General features: G+C 35.9%; 1 protein-coding gene across 2 annotated transcripts in view; it reads right to left on the reverse strand.

The window, feature by feature from the left end:
• LOC127865918 (uncharacterized) overlaps window positions 1-13,171 on the reverse strand; it is a 35,093-nt gene extending 21,922 nt beyond the window's left edge. For both annotated transcript variants that reach the window (XM_052406007.1, XM_052406006.1), the window contains exons 1-6: window positions 12,167-13,171; window positions 8,050-8,135; window positions 7,180-7,300; window positions 4,332-4,406; window positions 3,530-3,618; window positions 1,804-1,877 (exon numbers count right to left, since the gene is read on the reverse strand). In XM_052406007.1, the coding sequence (XP_052261967.1) occupies window positions 1,804-1,877; window positions 3,530-3,618; window positions 4,332-4,406; window positions 7,180-7,300; window positions 8,050-8,135; window positions 12,167-12,796 (1,075 nt within the window). In that variant the 5' untranslated portion in view covers window positions 12,797-13,171. The remainder of the gene's footprint in view (window positions 1-1,803; window positions 1,878-3,529; window positions 3,619-4,331; window positions 4,407-7,179; window positions 7,301-8,049; window positions 8,136-12,166) is intronic.
• Between the last annotated feature and the right edge of the window lie 5,177 nt (window positions 13,172-18,348).

The following is an 18,348-nucleotide window of genomic DNA, read 5'->3' on the forward strand; positions in this document are numbered from 1 at the left end:
TTGAACTTGGGTCAGCGTTCAGGTTTCCAAATCTGCGACCGCGATTCGAAAAAGGCTCATAACTACTGTGCCCCATCAGCTATTGCTTTCATATTTGGTATGCATGTGTATCTGGACAACACTTTTCCATGCACATAAAATGTTTGACCCCTGTGACCTTGACCTTAAACTTGGGTCCGCGTTCAGGTTTCGAAATCTGCAACTGCAAAATCTCATAACGTCTGTGTCCTTCAGATATTGCTTTCATATGCGGTACGCATGTGTATTTGGACAAGAGCTTTCCATGCGCATAACATTTTTGACCCATGTGACCTTGACCTTGAACATAGGGTTCGATTTTAGATCTTGAAATTCAATATGTGGTTATCTCCGCCGTCTGTTCGTCCGTCCGTCCAGGCCACTATCTCCGCTTACACTATTAGCAATAGAACCTTGAAACTCACACACGTGGTAGCTATGAGCATATGTGCAGCAGTACACTATTTGGAATTTTGATCTGACCCCTGGGTCAAAAGTTATGGGGGTTGAGGTGGTGCAGGGTCAGAGATTTTCACTCATTTTATTAGGTTATTTTACATTAACTTCTTCACTTCTACACCGATTTACTTCAAATTGATACTGAACATCTCTTATTACAATACGGTCAATCTCAACTATGCATGGGCCCATTACCAACCCTGGGGTGCCCCTGGGTCAAACATTCGGCGTGGGGATACGCGTCGGCCTGTGCTGCGCCATTTCTAGTTTCAACCTTACGTCGAGCTTGCGTTGTTATGTTACAAACGAGCACTCTCTGTATATCGTGCGTACAACCTTTGTCCGACGCATGTTGTTTACTCGGAAGATTGGTGCCGAGATACGCAATATGTGTTTGCGGACACATGCGACGCCTAAACGGTCACTGAGCGACAGACTTGCGTTTGTCACTCGTTATTCTTGCAACAGACAATGTATTTGCAACAGACAATGTATGTACGCCGCAAGGAGATTACGGTAGACGCATATTTTCAATGCGTCCATCACGCCTTCTGGTGATTTAAATTAATAGGTACTACGGTGGACAAATATAAATATAAACAGTTGTTGCAAAAACAAATATCATAGAGAGCGTGAAAATGCTGTTCTAGCAATTTCGATGTTTAAGAGAGCGACCATTGGCTGAACGGAGGTCAATGCTTTGCAAATTGGATACATTTTATGCGAAAGTCACGTGCATCGTGACTGATTTAACTTCAAAAGGGTCGTCATGCTATTCATTCAATCGAGAGAAAGACGCACTATCGGCGTACGATCGACGCACCTTTTCGGCAAAAATCTCGACGCAAGCTCGACGTAAGGTTGACCAGATTGTGAGCACGGTTCTACGATAAAAACAATCATTCGTCTACTCTAATGTCTGCGTCTTTCGCTGCGGGTTGTGACCAAGTTTTAAAAAATGCAAGGAAAAAGTCGTAACCGATAAATATACATCTATTTATGTCACTGGATGTTCATCCATGTTCATAATGGATATCGCAGATGCTTAAGTAGTAGAAGGAATCTAAGTGAGCCTGTAGAACGAATGCCTTTAGATTCATGTAGACGTTGAAAATACAAGGAAAATGAGCTTGTCATGCATAAGAATTTCAGTTGAGAGTTACGCAGATGTGTAAATAATTCAATGATGGTTTAACTGGAAAAGTAATGAAATAAAAGCCGAATCTGCATAAAGAATGCATAAACTAAGACGTGTACACGTACCGGTGGAAACACTCCATTGAATATACTTGTAAATGTAGAACGGATACAAGATACTAATCGTACCTGACCCTGAGAGAATGAAGTAGAAGGCGTGCGGTGGGTGGCCCTGTCTCACAATGGCCCGCTTGGGTTCGTACCTGCAACAGTAACCATGTGTTTGACTACTAGAAAAGTTAGCTTCTTACCGATTGCTGTAGTTTTGTCTGCATAATTAACGAGTATATAGTTTTATCACAAGCTATACCCTGTTTCCCATCTATACTAGGGGGGTAGCTTGCATTTTTTAGCTGTAGGCCCGGTTATGATACATGAGAACGGGGTGTCCGGGGTCCACACCTTGAAAATTTTAAAATCCTATAACGCCTGTGGTGAAATTTAACGCATGTCTAGACAAATAATAAGATATGAAAATATAAGACATTGGCCTGTTTTTCTTTGATATTTGTCTGTTTTATCTCACTGTCAGAGAACTAAATTTTACAACAATATGGAACAGAGAAACATTTAAAACTGTAACACTCCACTTATTCACAAGTCAAACCATGGGAATTCTTTTCAATAATACTGTCTGCATGTCTATAACGGCACGTTTTGGTTCGGCATTAAGGGACCGAACCGACCCAGATTCAGTCGATGGATCGGGATACGGGAGCAAGTGCTCCATTTCAAATTCCCGCGGTCATAAACATCATTCGGAATGTTTCTTAAAAGTCCAACGATAATCGATTACAACTTACTGTAGTGTTGAAAGGGAGACAAGTAGATCTACATGTAGATCTATGTAAACATGTAACAGCAAGTCACGTGGAAAGAAGCGAGCTAGAATCTATGCACATAGAAAAAAGTAAAGTTGATAATTGGAAGATATGTCCTTTGAAAACGACCAGAATCAATTGTCTGAGGATTATGTCAATATAAAATGCAGATTTCTAACACCTCACCACCCTCAGGGTCAACATTTTAGTGCGTTTTTCGAAGTTTAAGCATTTATATTTTTTTCATGTTTCAAAAAAATGTAGTCCCGGGCCTGCTATGCCTAATAGCAGCTACGCCCCTGGAATACAACCATAACATATTTTTGTATATATTACACATGTGTAATACAACATTTTTAAGCGTTTTCATTGGCTTAGTTTTCGTTTATTTACCAATCGCATTTTGTTATTTTGCTGAAATGACGTTGCAACGTCAAATGACGTCACGAAATGTAAACAACATTTCGGATTTATCATTACGTTTGCGTAAATATTTATTTAATTTGCTCATTTAAACGCATGTGATAAAAAGATCTGACACTCGTTGTCATATCATACCATATTTTATTAAACTCGTCCAGGAAATTCGTTAGTAAGCTCGACAAAGGCTCGCTTACTAAAAACTTCCTGAACTCGTTTAATAAAATATGGTATGATATGACAACTCGTGCCAGATCCTATATATACCAGTTCGAAAAGTTAACGTTACTACTAAAATGTAACGTTGTGTCAACAAAGCGTCATATACGTAATATCGGTGATGTTTTACTGTTTAATCTATAGAATATAGACGCGTTTTGTGAAAATGGGCCTTATGTCATATAACGATCACCATAGCTACAGACCTGCCTGCGCACCCGCGCAGTCTGGTCAGGAGCTACCTTGCACGCACATTTTTGTGGTCTATCTAGCGGACAGGGAGGCTCATGACCAGACTGCCTTGATGCACAGGCTGGTCTGGATCATTGGTCGCATATGGAATAAGACCCATTTCACAGGACGCGGGGTAATACGTGTGACAAGTGAACACTTACGCCTCAAACCAGCCCGCCTCGCATAGTTTCTTCTGCATGTTGTTTGGGTACTCGGCAAACGCCTTTATAGACCTCAGCACCAGATGTAACTGGAGAGATAAGAATAGCAAACAAGAATTTCAAACATTATCATGTTTCACACACTTTACATGACGTGACGACAGTGCAGAAAATTTGGATGGTCTTAATTTATACAATCATTTATCGAACAATACATATGTGTTGGATACTACACTTGAGGTTGCACTTTCAAATGTTACCCCAAACACTTCACTGCAACATGTCATATATATCTTAAAGTGATATTATGGGCATTTTATACTGATGAATTGAGCTGAAAAGAATTAAAAGGTCAAAAGAGTAAGTTAAAAGGTGGTTACTGACCAATTATCTGCAACTCATCTTGCTACCAGTTGTTTATAAATATATATTTTATATTCGGTATTTTACGTGACTGGTGAGTCCTGTAAGCCGAAATGATCCGTAAAACAAAATTGTGTCTTTGTGCCGTATGAACGAAACTGCACTAAAACTAAATTAAGTACCACATCGTAAATGCATGATCAGTTGTCAAACGAAAGTACGGTTGATATTAAAATGCATTATTTTTCTCTTTCCGGGATATTTTTTAGTATGTTGATGTTGCATTAACAAATATAAGTGTATACGAAGTGAAAACACCAAAAATTAACAACGGTTGCGAGAGACACCTATATACTGTTAGATGCCCAGAATATCACTTTAAAATATTGTATAATTATTAGCCTATCCATTTAAGCGATCCCAGGGAGATAACTCTTACATATTCTAGTTCTTTTTCCGTGCGGAGTTGCTGGTCCTTCTGCAGTATCTTGCGCGCATCGGCTGGTAGTCTTTGCTGCAACGGCAATTACAAACTATTATTTATACTTATAAAAAATAATTAGGTATTGGAATAAAAAATGAAAAGATTTTAACATTCGTTTTTCATTATTCGACTACATTCAAATATCTCAATTTCAAAGATCTTATTAAAATGACCAAACTTTCGAACGTCCGGCACAATGTATTGTCCCTGATTGTCAAATATAACATTATACATTGTCAATATCGTATATGCATATTTGAAAATGGAAGTAGCGGTCATTTTTGAAAACGGTTATAATTATCGTCCTTTTAAGATATTTATTATCATTTAACGATGTGGGTTACTTCCTCTTAATAATGCCACAGTTTATGGTGAATTGGGTAGATACCGGTACCCACTATATGTAAATAGGTACATCCGTATGTTAAATTATTGGTTTAAGCTTATAGTTACATATAATATTATTTTTAATATTTTTAAAAAGGTTTGCGAACAAGCACTTGATAACTGTTCGAAGGGTAACCGTAACTGGGTATATAATATTAAGCTGATGTTGGAAAACCATGGTTTTGCTGATGTGTTTAATAACATACACAACATTAACCCTAAAGAATTCGTAAACATTTTTAAACAACGTGTGATTGACACCTTCAAACAAGAATGGTTTGGTTCCCTAGAAAAGAGCTCTGTTTTAGAAATCTATATGCAATTCAAACAAACGATGGAGTATGAAATATATCTTGATGCTCTTCCCAATAGTCTAAGATTTTATTTTTGTAGACTGCGCATGTCGGCACATCCATTACGTATTCAGACAGGTAGATATGCAAGAAATAATACACGACACTGTTTAATTTGTAGCACAAACGATATAGAAGATGAATATCACTTTGTATGTGTGTGCCCAAGATATGAAATAATAAGAAAAAAAATATATCAAACGTAAATACTATATAAGGGCATCAGTATATAAATATTTAGAATTACTTAAATCAAGTAACAGAGCAGAACTTATTAAGCTATCACTTTTTATAAAAGAATCACTCACTATGCGGTCTGAAATGTTAAATGCTCTTGATATATCCAATACGAATTAATGTTTGTTGATCTAGGCCCTATTTATGTATGAATACACATGGAACAATTGTTTGAATTGATCGATTGCAACAAATGTAATTGCATTTACATTAAAATTGTTAACTGTGATTAAATACGCATAGAGCAAATAGTAGTTGTATTTATTAAAATTGTTAACCGCGTCTGAATAAATATATTTTGCAAATTCAAATGTATATTCATTACTAGGTCATCTCCACTACAGAGATGGCATTGTCATTTATGTTTACTTCACACCTTTTTCCTTCCTGTTGATTTGTTGTTGTTATTATTATTATTATTTATTTTTTTTCTCGGAAATGCGGAAATGAAAATATCTTAGCATGTTGACATATTATTTGTAAATGTATGTGTTTAGACGATGTACTATGTACAAGTCTTAAATAAAATGTCTGTCTATCTGTCTGTCTGTCTGTCTGTCTTAATAATATTTTGATTATGAATTCGTATTATTTTTCAGACCCTGGTGGTGTTAAAACTCGGATAAAGCTTTCATAAGCTATCCATGAATAATGTTCCTTCTTCGTACTCTTAACAAAACCTTTTCACTTGTTAGTTTTATTTTAAATAGAATATTGACTGTTATAGTTTCCCTCTAACTTATTATTAGCGCTAATAGCATTTATAATCTAAATTTAAAAAGAATCTTAAACATACAGCTAGTTTGCAATGAACCATTTCGAGTCTAAATAGAAGGATTGTGTTCAGTCAAACACATTTCATTTGGTTAACATTTGAGAATTTTAATGCTGATTTGACAATGCGTATATTAATATTTTGATTTAGCAATAAAATTGATTGGCCATTTGAAGGTGACGCCAGTCGGGTTCCTTCTGCTGTCTTAAATGCGCGACCCTGAGAATTAAGAATAACAATAACATGTCAATAATTTCGGCAATAAATCCAACAAGGTGTATAAACTCCCTTGCAAACTGATAGATAAAACCGCTTAACAAACTAAGCCTCCACAGATACCACCTCTTATTACCATTATGAGCTCGTTAGTTGGTGGCAGCAGTGGCCAAACAATAACTGGTGCACTTAAGTTGTCTGCACTAGACGAAAAATGCGATTTTGCACTCAAACATTTATTGGAGTTATCTTTGCATAAAAAAGAATACTCGAATAGAAATCTTGTGTTCGAATATTCGGCCTATTAAAAAATATTTTGTTGAATTTGCGGACTTGTGTGTGTTTGTTCGAATTTCGCCAGAATTTTTACACAATCCTCCACCCACCCAAAATAAATAAATAAATAAAAATAAAAATAAAATAATAATAAACAAGCAAATTCGTTGAATTGATATCCCCCGCCAATATGCTTCTGGACACAAAAGTGTTATATTTGACACTAAAAAAAAGCATTTTTTCAAGATACAAAGGGCTATAACTCCGTTATTAACTGATGGTGTACAATGCCATTTGGCGTGCATCATCCTGTTATCCATATATATACTCATACCAAGTTTCATTGAAATCCGCCAAAGCACTTCCAAGATATGGCTCCGGACGAACGGACGGACGGAAAGACGGACGGACGGACGGACAACGCCAAAACAATATCCCTCCGCCTATGGAGGTAACTATCGAGTAACAAACGACTCTAAACAGCATTAGACCTGACCCAAAAAGGATATAGGGGCGGCAATCTTCAACCGTTCCGTTGACACGGGCTTGGCATACAAACCTCCTTATTGGCTCGGAAAACAGTCGGATCAAAGAACAGTCCATCAGGGTCCTCGGTTCTTGTCACGTAGTCCTGGGTTACTTGGATTATGGACAGGTACTCGTCACGGGCCGCTTGCACGCTGAAATCGACGTGAGTAGTAGTATGAATTGTAGTTCTTCTCGAATGCTCTTAGCTTTTATGTGTACATTCGTACAGCTCGAGCAGGGACTTGGATTATTGCTACTAGTATGCATAGACGAAAGATGTCATGCAATTCGCACATACGACGTTAGATATTGAATGTACTATATGTTCAATGGATGTAAAGACATACCAGCAGCCATTAATTGCGTTGTAAACTAAATAATCTGTAAACAAATCGGAACGCTAACTTTTCGCGCGAGGTATTAATACCTTTACACTATTGACATTAATAAAAATAGCAATGCAAGTGAAGTTGAAGTGTACTCATAACTGGCATGTAAAGAACACAAAGCAAATCTCAATGCGATATTATATATATTTCCCTGACATCGTTTTATTGCTTTCATTGATACCCGAGGTAATCTACTTCTACTTCGTACTTCCTACAGTCAATTGCTGACTTTTACAGGAAGGCCTATTATAGGCAGATATGGACACTGTCGAGTCCGTTTCCTGGGAAGAACCAGTCTATGGAGGAGAAAATGAGAACGCTCCCCGAGTAGGGAGCGAACCCACGAACTCCCGATCGGTAGGCGGCCAACTCATCCACTACACCACCGCGACCTAATCGTGTACACCCTTGTTTTAAAAGCATTCAACGTTCTATATAAAAATTACGTTTAGCGAATTTTGAAGACATAATCACTTAGTGCATTTTTATAAGACATAAGAAATGTTACCCACTTTTCGTGGCTGTATTTACATAGACGAACACAGATGAGCGTCAATCGAACGTAACTCCTGAATCTCTGTAAAGGCGGGATACGGTGCTGAAAGTACAAAGATATTTTACAATTTATTACATTATAACGAAATGACCGTTTCTCGTATAACTGGATTGGAAACTTTGCTGACAATACTCAAAGAGGAGTGTATGTGTATTTGTTTATTATTTACAAACTCAACCAGTAACATGTACAAAACAAGATGTGTTTATGAAACACTATGTCCCCCCCCATATATTTGAACTCTGACCTTGAAGGATGACCCTGATCTTGACCTTTCACCACTCAAAATGTGCAGCTCTATGAGATACACATGCATGCCAAATATCAAGTTGTTATCTTCAATATTGCAAAAGTTATGGCCAATATTAAAGCTTGACGCAAACAAACCAACAAACAGACAGGGCAAAAACAATATGTCCCACATAAAAATGTATATTACTTAAAGGGGCCTTTTCACAGATTTTGGCATTTTTTAAATTATTCATTAAATGCTTTATATCGATAAATGTAAACATTGGATCGTAAAAGCTCCAGTAAAAAATCAAGAATAAAATTAAAAAAAGGAAAAGAACATTGCCCGGACCAGGTTTCGAACTAGTGACCCCTGGAGTCCTGCCAGAGTCCTGAAGTAAAAACGCTTTAGCCTACTGAGCTATTCCGCCGATTACATATTCTTGAAGTATTTTATACGTTATATAAGCAATCTTCGTAGTTTCACAAAATTTAACGACAAAAACAGAACTCTCCAAATTATTCAATCGTTTCGCGTTGCAACGCTTTATAATTTTTAGGTTTTAAAATCGTCAAAAGATGCATATAATGGCTATATTAAACCATGGTAAATGTTCAGTATTACTGTTTTCTCACAAATATCATAACTAAAACGAAAATTTGCGAATCTGAAACAACTTTTTTCAATTTTGTCAATTTACCAAAGCGTGAAAAGATCCCTTTAAGGACCATGTCACACATCTCATGCAGAATTCTTCCATGCTTAGAAAGTTGCATTTTATAAATTTATACAGCAACGAAAATCGATTTTAACTGGTAGCAATTGTACTTTAACTATTCGCAATCGTAAATTTGTACAAATATATTAAATGTATAAAGCTTTCCGTAACATTTATAAGATGTACGTGCAAATGAAAGATTTCTGTGACGCCTGGTGTTGTGATCCCTTAAAATATGAATTCATATAAATAGTTACTATATTAAAGATAAATGAAAGATAAATAAATTATGTCATGTGTGACGTTTGGAAAACATTCAAATAATCCTGTCAAAGATTTCGTATTCAAATATTTTTACGTTTGAAAGGGGTTTAAAAATTCAAGTAATCCACACTGAAATGAACACGCTGTGACATTAATGACCCAGGTTGATTTAGCAATTAAACCGTCAACTTTCATACGTTATTTACATACATGAAACATCACGCTTGCTTACACCGATCGATATTATATAGATTACTTTCAATGACTTTTCTTTTGTAGCAATCCTTGAGCATAATTATTGAATATTAATTGGAAACGAAATTGGTATGGTCAAATTTCGGCTGTTTTTTGCGTTGAAAAAGTTCGAATAGAGATCAGAAGAAAACGGTTTCAGTGCTTAGTTTCTTTACATGAATGATCAAATGATCATATTTTGTAACAGTTAATGAAGTCCCGAATTAATTTTTACAATATCCTCACTTTAACTAATACATAAATCAAGCAACAACAATATATTCGTGTACTTGTTTAAACATAAATAAGTTGCTTCGAAATGTTCCCCGCAAAGTTCAAACTCACATGATTTACATAAAAAATAGTAAAAACGAGACTTACGTGTTTATCAAGTATATTATAAATATTGATCACAATATTTTCTCTTTCACATTTAAATGTATTCCATTTAATAATGACACATTTAGTGCTTTCTTGCAGGGACTTATACAGACATGTATAGGTCCTTTTTTCTGGCTATTATTTTCTTTCTTTCCTTTCGTTGTCATTACTTTTACTGGCGTAAAGATACGGTAGATGTATGTTGTGAAAGCAGAACAAATTATTTGATTAGTAAATTTCATTCATTTCTCTGAATATCAAATGTTTTTTAATCATAATATTTATTATATGACTTAATCCTATTTGATTAGCTAGACACACTGTCGAAATAAAATCAAACATTATATTAAACAGTTTGTTTACTGTGTTTTTTCTTCTTCTTTTTTTAAAAATACCAGCCCTGATTTGAACAGTATAACCTTAGGTTAGGGGAAGTCCATGTTTTTTGGATCCGTATTGGCCAAACACATTTGTTTTCAAGAGGAAATTTCCGTCTTTACCAAATAATTTTTAATTGGTATGGGTCTTCCTGAACTTTCTATAGCAGCCAATGAGAAACTTTGAGGTATGTTTTTAAAAAACGATTCCTTTCTTTCCGGAGAAACGGCGACCCTTAGGTTTATAAGGTTAAAGTTTATGTGGGTGTACTATATCAAAGATTTCTTAATTTTAATGATAAAACACCAACCATGTTTAAAACATTTATGTTTAAATCTAAGGAGCTTGGTGGATATAGGCCATGAACTTAAAATCGGTGTTTATTTACGCATAAGTAACAATAAATGGAAAACATCTTAATCTCGATAGGTTTATTACTTGTAATTGTCAAGTGCATTAATTAAGCGACGATTAAATTCTGCTGTTTTTTATGTTCAATAATCCATTATTCGATAGAGTGTGCCTCGATGATATTTGAGGCTGAGTTTAAAATTAAATATGTATATAATGGCTTTTATAGTAAACTGACACGTGAAAAGACACTTTTATTGCAGGTTTAGTTAAAGGTAAATAACGGGTAAAACTGATGTATACCTTTTGCATGGGTTGAACGGGAAATTTACTCGCGTTTAATGTTTTTATATACTGTAAGCAATTAATTCCTTGCGAAACTGTTTCAATGCTGTATAGCTTATCTAAAATCGGAAATGTGTCAAAACAAATTATCATTATGGTTATGATCTAGGGGAACTTAAAATTTAGATCGAGTCAAGATAGGAAAAGAGACTTTGTGTAACTGTAAAAGCAAAAACATAACGAAGCATAGACTCGTTTTTTTTTCGCGTTTGTCAGATATTTGTAACATATTCGTAAAACAATAAAGTATCTTACATACAACATATACTCATTAAAGAACTCAACATGCATGTCATACTAGCATTTCTTTATAATTATTATAATATATAGAAAAATATGTCGCTAAGTGATACCCTTGTACATTTTGGGACTGAAAAACGGGATTCATGTTGCATGGGTTCACAAAAGGGTCTTACAGTGTTTAAATCTGCAGCAACAATATTTAGTGCTGTTGTTTTCCAAAGAACGTATCCATAATGCTACAATGTTTTGTATGCGTTTGCAAGTACATTAATCGTGGTTTCATAAGCATTCGTACATATATTACAAATATCACTTTACATGAACGGTGTACTCGATTTGTATAATTCTCACCCATTAATAAAATACGAAACAAAAGAATTCTTTTAGAAAGAAGAACTTTGAGAAATGAGCCCTGCAATCTATGAACTAGATTATAAGAACGCACTAATAGGACACATACTCGTGAGCGTTTCATATGTATTTATGGACTGATCATCATGAAAATCTATTGGCTATGTCAATAATGTTTGTCTGGCGTATAAGGCTTCATTACAAGCCATTTAACCAATATAAGTTAATTAAATAAACTGCCATAAAGAAAGGCAAACAATGTGTACTCAACATATTTATATAATGTCGCGGCGTCACTTTTTAACAGATTTAAAAATATACCTGCGTTTACAATGTTCTAGTCTACTGAAAGACTTTAATATGTCATATTTTCATACAAATCGTACCGCTGTATTTCCTATATTCTAATTCTGATGATAAATCATGTTTATACGTTTACTGATGTTTAATGTAAATGTCTACGCAGGAGCCGAATACTAACAAAACAATTATAACAATAGGAATTACCGTATACTACTGGAACATGTACGTCTATAATTACTCTGTTTGCTATTCATAGCAAATGCGAAGCCTTACATGAGGAATAAGCGGCGAAACACTTCTCCGTCGTGCGCTACCAAGCAACTGTAAAAATGTCGAGCCGGCGTCCATTCCCGGTCGCAATGAAGACAGGCGGCGCCTGGCTCGCCATGCTTTTTCCCTAGATAACGTATGACCGTTTTCCGAAGAGAACCTTATCTTTAACTTCGCCACATTGTCGTCGACATCTAAAGTCGAGGAGTCCGTAAACAGCTTCGGCAAAGATCGGCTTCCTCTCTCCAAGTACCTCTGACTTCCGCGCATCTCTCCGATATCCAAACTCCTGCGCTTGGTTATAATGCGTTTTTGTTCGTTGGCATTCTGTTGTCGAAAGCTCGAAGGCGCCGTGTTCATAAGCCCCGTATGTTGTCCATTTGTTAACGTGCTTAGAAGGCCCTTCGTGTTCAGGTACCCAAGGGTCGCCCTTCTCTTGTTAGCGTCAGATTTTCCGTGTTTAGCGATGTCATGACCGGATGAAGTGCCGTGCCCCCTTGTGAAAATATGAGCATCGAGTGACTTGAAGAGCCCCGAAAAGGGCGAGTTTTTCTCATCAAAAGAATCGCCGAGTTCCGAATCGGTTTCATTTTGATCTGCAATTACTATCTCTGGAATATTATCCATTTCCATCAATCCTTAAATCATTAATAGAATACTAGTCGCATTGAAGTTTGTGTGAAATATTAACTGCAAGAATGAAACGTCTTCTTCAGATATACTACTGACCGTACAATATCCAAGTGATGTGAAGTCAGTTTGATCTAGTACGAACGCGCGTTTATACACACGTACATTTATATTTCTCTGAAAATATGTTCACATATGAGATACCATCGAATGATTGCGTTTATGGAAAAATCATTAATTATCTCGATCCAGCAGGTTTAAAATTCTGTTAAAATATTATTAAAATCAATGGTTTAGATGTCACACGGATTTTCTTGTGTACACTGAGATAGGTTAAACATCCACCCCGCTTTTTCGTAATATGTCCACACACCTTAATCCATCTATCATTTTATGTGTCATTATCACTGTATAAAGTAATCACTACCGGTGGTTTTAAATGTTTAACGTACTTAACGAAGTTCAAATAAGATACCCAGATTTATATTTATTCAGTATACATTTCTTTACCCATTGGCTATTTCTTTTTCAGAATTAAACAATAGACTTGAAAAGAAAATGAAAATGACGAGGCGGTTTAACGTTCTAAAAACTTTCGTATTCAAAAGCAGTTTATTAAACCATTCTCGATTTAGAAACGTTTGCTACATTATTGTTACAAAAGAACACTCAACAAAGTGATTAAAACATTTCATTTATAGTCCAATGTTTCGGGAGCGGTATTTGCTTGTGACATTTAATAAGAGTACTTATAAATCAACAATCAGAACAAAAGTCGGATATAATTATTTACCCATATACTTTAACGACGGAGCCTTTAATTGTAATAGTTTAACAATTATATAAACTTCGGTTTAATTATTTGTGAAAACTGGAGACCTTCGCGTTAAGTTGCTTTGGTAGATCATTTAAACTTGTCCTGTAATACTTAAATATATTTTTGAAAAGATAAGACATAATTTCGTACAAATCACTGTCAATATAAATCAACGTTCATATTTTGGGAGTTTTCTTTTACCCGTGTGTCCGATGCAATTCGTTAAATGTGTACGTGACGCACATATTATTTACGATAATTATATAAATATATGGACATGCATCTAATTAACGACTTGTTAAACAATAACATAAAAATATATATTAATGCAAATAAATTTAGTTTGAAACCGGCCTTATGCGCTTTTTAAAATAAATCTAAACCGACTCAAGGGTTTAACTACAGGTATGCAAAAAACGTATTCAGTATGTTATTCTAAGGATTTTGAAAATTAACAAAATATGAGATAACTCTTTCCATTCGCAAAAAACAAACACTGTGAATTGTGCTATTTAAATAAACGTTCAATGTGACACCATTTACACATAGAAACAATACATTGCATTGTTTAGAATGATATGCTCCGGACAAAGCGCGAGTAAGGATCGAGCACACTTCCAGGCGACTGCAATGCGGACAAATGTTCATCTTCAAAACCGTCGCGGCATAAAGTAACAATTGTGAAAATATGTATGTACATGTATATGAGCACGTGTATTATTATACTGTATAAGGCAGTCAACAATTCGTATGTATTACTGGACGATGACTAATTTGAGAGCCGGTAAATGGTGTGCAATTCATTCTCATGCCCCAGACTTCGTATCCATATACATAGTTGATAGACGGTATACCTTGTGTCGGCTGGATGTGATTCTCGCCTTCCATTTAGAAACGGCACCCATCCCACCTCCGCTACTCTTTATTAGATCAGAAAATCGACGAATCTGAAAAATCACACAAAGAAATTCAAGACCAATTGCAACATGCATACAGGATACTAATTTTCCTGATCCGAACAGATATATGTTTAACATTCCTGCAAGTTTTTAATCCACAGTTTATATTTCTGATTTTGAATTAACGTGCTATTTCCGAAATATGGCCATACCAATCTAGGACTCTTTCTTCCAACCCTCATTTCTGGCCCTATAACATCTGCAATCTCGAGCGCGAATTCTTCTTGGACCTCTTCCTGTCGCTCCCGGAGCTCCCTGAGCTTGATCACCCACGACGCCATATCCGGTCGTTGAGAAACGATCGAGCGTTTTAACCAATGTTCATTTTGACGCGGGTTTTACAGGAACACGAGCAATTACTGTATTCCAATTTATGTCTTAGAGTAAACGTATTCTTTGCTAATTTGACGTGTGAGTTACGGACTTCAAAGCTAAATTAAGAGGATCTTTTAGTCGATTCATTGTTTTTTGTGTAAATTCCCTTGAAAGTCTTCAATGTTAAATAATGAAGCCGTCATCATTACTTAAAAAGACACATTCATTGCATTGTCCTTTCATAAATGCGAACTTAGCAGAAATAGTAACAAGAAAACACATAATATTATTATTATTATTTTTAGTTGCACTTAAGTTTTTTTTCCAGAAATCTTCTTAGTTGGATCACAATTGTATTAGAGTTATTTAAATTAAAAGTTCCCAACATATGCCAATGTAGCAATAGTGTTACATATATTGCCTAATTCATGTTTTAAAATCTATCGAAATGGTGTATGAAAAGCCTTTAGAGACATCATGTTGATTAACAAACGAATTTGCTCATCGTAGAACGATCACTTTGCCCTGCAACGGCGTAGCGTTGTTAATTCTGTTGGGTGATTTGAAAATCAGTCACATTTACTGATGTATTCGAACATAAATAAGGATGTCACACCAATTGGTTGATAATATAAATCTGAACGAGTTCCTGTTTGAGTATACATAACATGCATTTCAATATGGGTTTTTATTTCAGGTGAGAATTCGCTGTTCTTGTGACGTTGTTGATGTCAGTGGTATTGTTGCAACTTTAGGGATGCTAGGGGCCGTCAAATAAGGGGCCAGTATTTATGTTAACCTTAGATCTCTTAAATATCTTACTAGTATAAGTCTTTAGTGTATTTGCGAGTCCTAATATTAGCAGTTATAAGTTAACTAAATGTTTAATGTAGAAATGGTGTTTATTAACGATATGAAGTAAATTATATAAACATGAATTACATCAGAGGCTACAGGTAGTTAAAAGTAAATGCAAAACGTATTGTCTAGTAGAACCAAACGGTTTCAATAGAAAAAAACAGATGTGGGGTAGAGTGAGTACCAAAATTCATCGAGATCCGTGACTGATCTCTCTGACAACGATGATAGTCTAACGAGATGTGGCCAAGTATATTAAAATGCAAATAAGAACATTTGTATCGCTGCTTTTCTATAGAAGCTTATTTTTCCGTAATTCTCCATTGATGTACAACTGTCAATACACCATACCGCCAAATGCGTTGAGCACCTTGCACGAATGAGTTGCAATCAAACAGAACTAATCATAAATATTTTGAAGTTTTAAAATTAATACTCATCAGTTCGCAATAAGATCTGTATTATGGTGAATGTAGGGAAACGTACGGATTAAATGAACATTCAGGCATGCGAAAATAATAATAAACGCTGAAATTTTGTCTTGATAAGCTGTATTTTGTATGATAAACACCTTGAACAATGTATGAGCCTTGCTTTGGGAAAACAGGCATTAATGCAGGTGCTTATAGTGTCGTCCCAGATTAACATGTCCGCACAGGCTTACCAGAGATGACACTTTCCACTTTTATGGAATTTTTCATTTGAAGAAAGTGTCTTCTTTACGGAAATCCAGTAGGGCGCATATGCATCAAGTCCCGTTTTGCCATAGTGCGGCTTAAATGTTTTGTCTTGCTCGTTTATTTTCATTTTTCGTCGTATAAAACAGTATTTCAGTCGTACGACCGGACGGTAGTCAGTTAACCTACACACCTCATGAGTAAGCTGGTTTACCAGCATCTACAGAATAATATTATGCCATTAACTGACAATTGTTCTACTTGAGTGAATGGGGGAATGGGGGAATGGCCTAACAATTAAGTTCATGCCAACTCCCATAATTAATGTGCCAGTACTGAATATCGAACCCGCGATCCACGGATTTGTTTTCCAGCTCTCTACTTAGTGAGATTGCAAGCCCGGCTTATGAACAAATGTATTATACGTAGATGTGTGTGTGTGTGTGTGTGTGTGTGTGTGTGTGTGTGTGTGTGTGTGTGTGTGTGTGTGTGTGTGTGTGTGTGTGTGTGTGTGTGTGTGTGTGTGTGTGTGTGTGTGCGTGCGTGCGTGCGTGCGTGCGTGCGTGCGTGCGTGCGTGCGTGCGTGCGTGTGTGTGTGTGTGTGTGTGTGTGTGTGTGTGTGTGTGTGTGCGTGCGTGCGTGCGCGTGCGTGCGTGCGTGCGTGCGTGAGTGTGTGCGTGCGTGCGTGCGTGCGTGCGTGCGCGCGCGCGTGTGTGTGTGTAATATTTCCATAAATACAAGAATTGAATATGAATTTCAGATGTCGCACAAACTGTCCATGTACTATTATTTCTCGCAATCGCTTACTCTATAAAAGTAAAAGAGTACAGTCAACTCGCCAATAGGGGGTCACACCAGTAGGGGGTCACTATCGTGTATTTCATGAAAAAGTATAATCTAATCAAAAACAATTGTTGCATATTGTGTACCTTGGATAAATGTACAATTTTACAAATTTGTGAAAAGATGCTCCAACTGTTGATCTGACAGGGGAGATTATGCTGTAAACAATGATCCTTTATTGGCGATAGTGAGTGCTTTTGTGCACATCAGTTTATTATAGGTTATGTTTATTTATTTTGAATGAAACCTTTTTTAATCTGAAATATGGTTAAATGACCGCGTTATAAACTGTTTTATTTTATAGTTTTTGTGATCATATGATATTTTTTCATTGTCGAACTTTTATTGGTCATTTTTGCAAAAATTCAGAAGTGTACTGTGGCAAAATAATAATACAGACGCTTTGTCCGTTTACAAGCCATCATTTAATTAAACTCGCTCTCGCTGAATTATGAACATATTTCGGGAAAAATGTTGCTATAATACGCATGTTGTTAATACTCCACTTCAGAGGGCAGCCTGTGACCTTGGTGCAAATAGATTTGGCGATTATTTGTTAGACGTATGTAAATCTACCAATATAAGAATTGTAAACGGTAGGCTATTTCAAGATAAAGGAGTTGGCAAATTAACTTGTTTTACTCATAATGGGGAAAGTACAGTAGACTATTTGTTAACATCAGTCAAAAACTTTCACGATTTAACCGATTTTAAAGTGCACGATTTCACGGAATTTTTCAATCATGCCCCAGTGGCATTTGCTCTGAGCACGAATCCGTTTTCTAACTGAAAAAAATAATCCGCGCGTATACGTTAAATGGAAATCCGAGTACAGGGATAATTTCCAATCGTGATACATCGGCTATTTATGAAATAAATCGTCTGCTGATCCAGAGTGGGATAATTTCGAGTACGAAATATTAAACGGTGCTCAAGGACTAGAACACAATTTACAGTCAGGTATTTAATTGCGATGCGATCCGGATTTATTAGTCTCGGAGTTCATTGATTTTCTAAGTAAACGAGGTAAAAAATATTTTAAACATGTAACTAGTATTAATGATTTTAACAATCAAAGTAGATTCG

Source organism: Dreissena polymorpha, chromosome 2 (assembly GCF_020536995.1).
Source record: "Dreissena polymorpha isolate Duluth1 chromosome 2, UMN_Dpol_1.0, whole genome shotgun sequence".
Taxonomy (NCBI): domain Eukaryota; kingdom Metazoa; phylum Mollusca; class Bivalvia; order Myida; family Dreissenidae; genus Dreissena; species Dreissena polymorpha.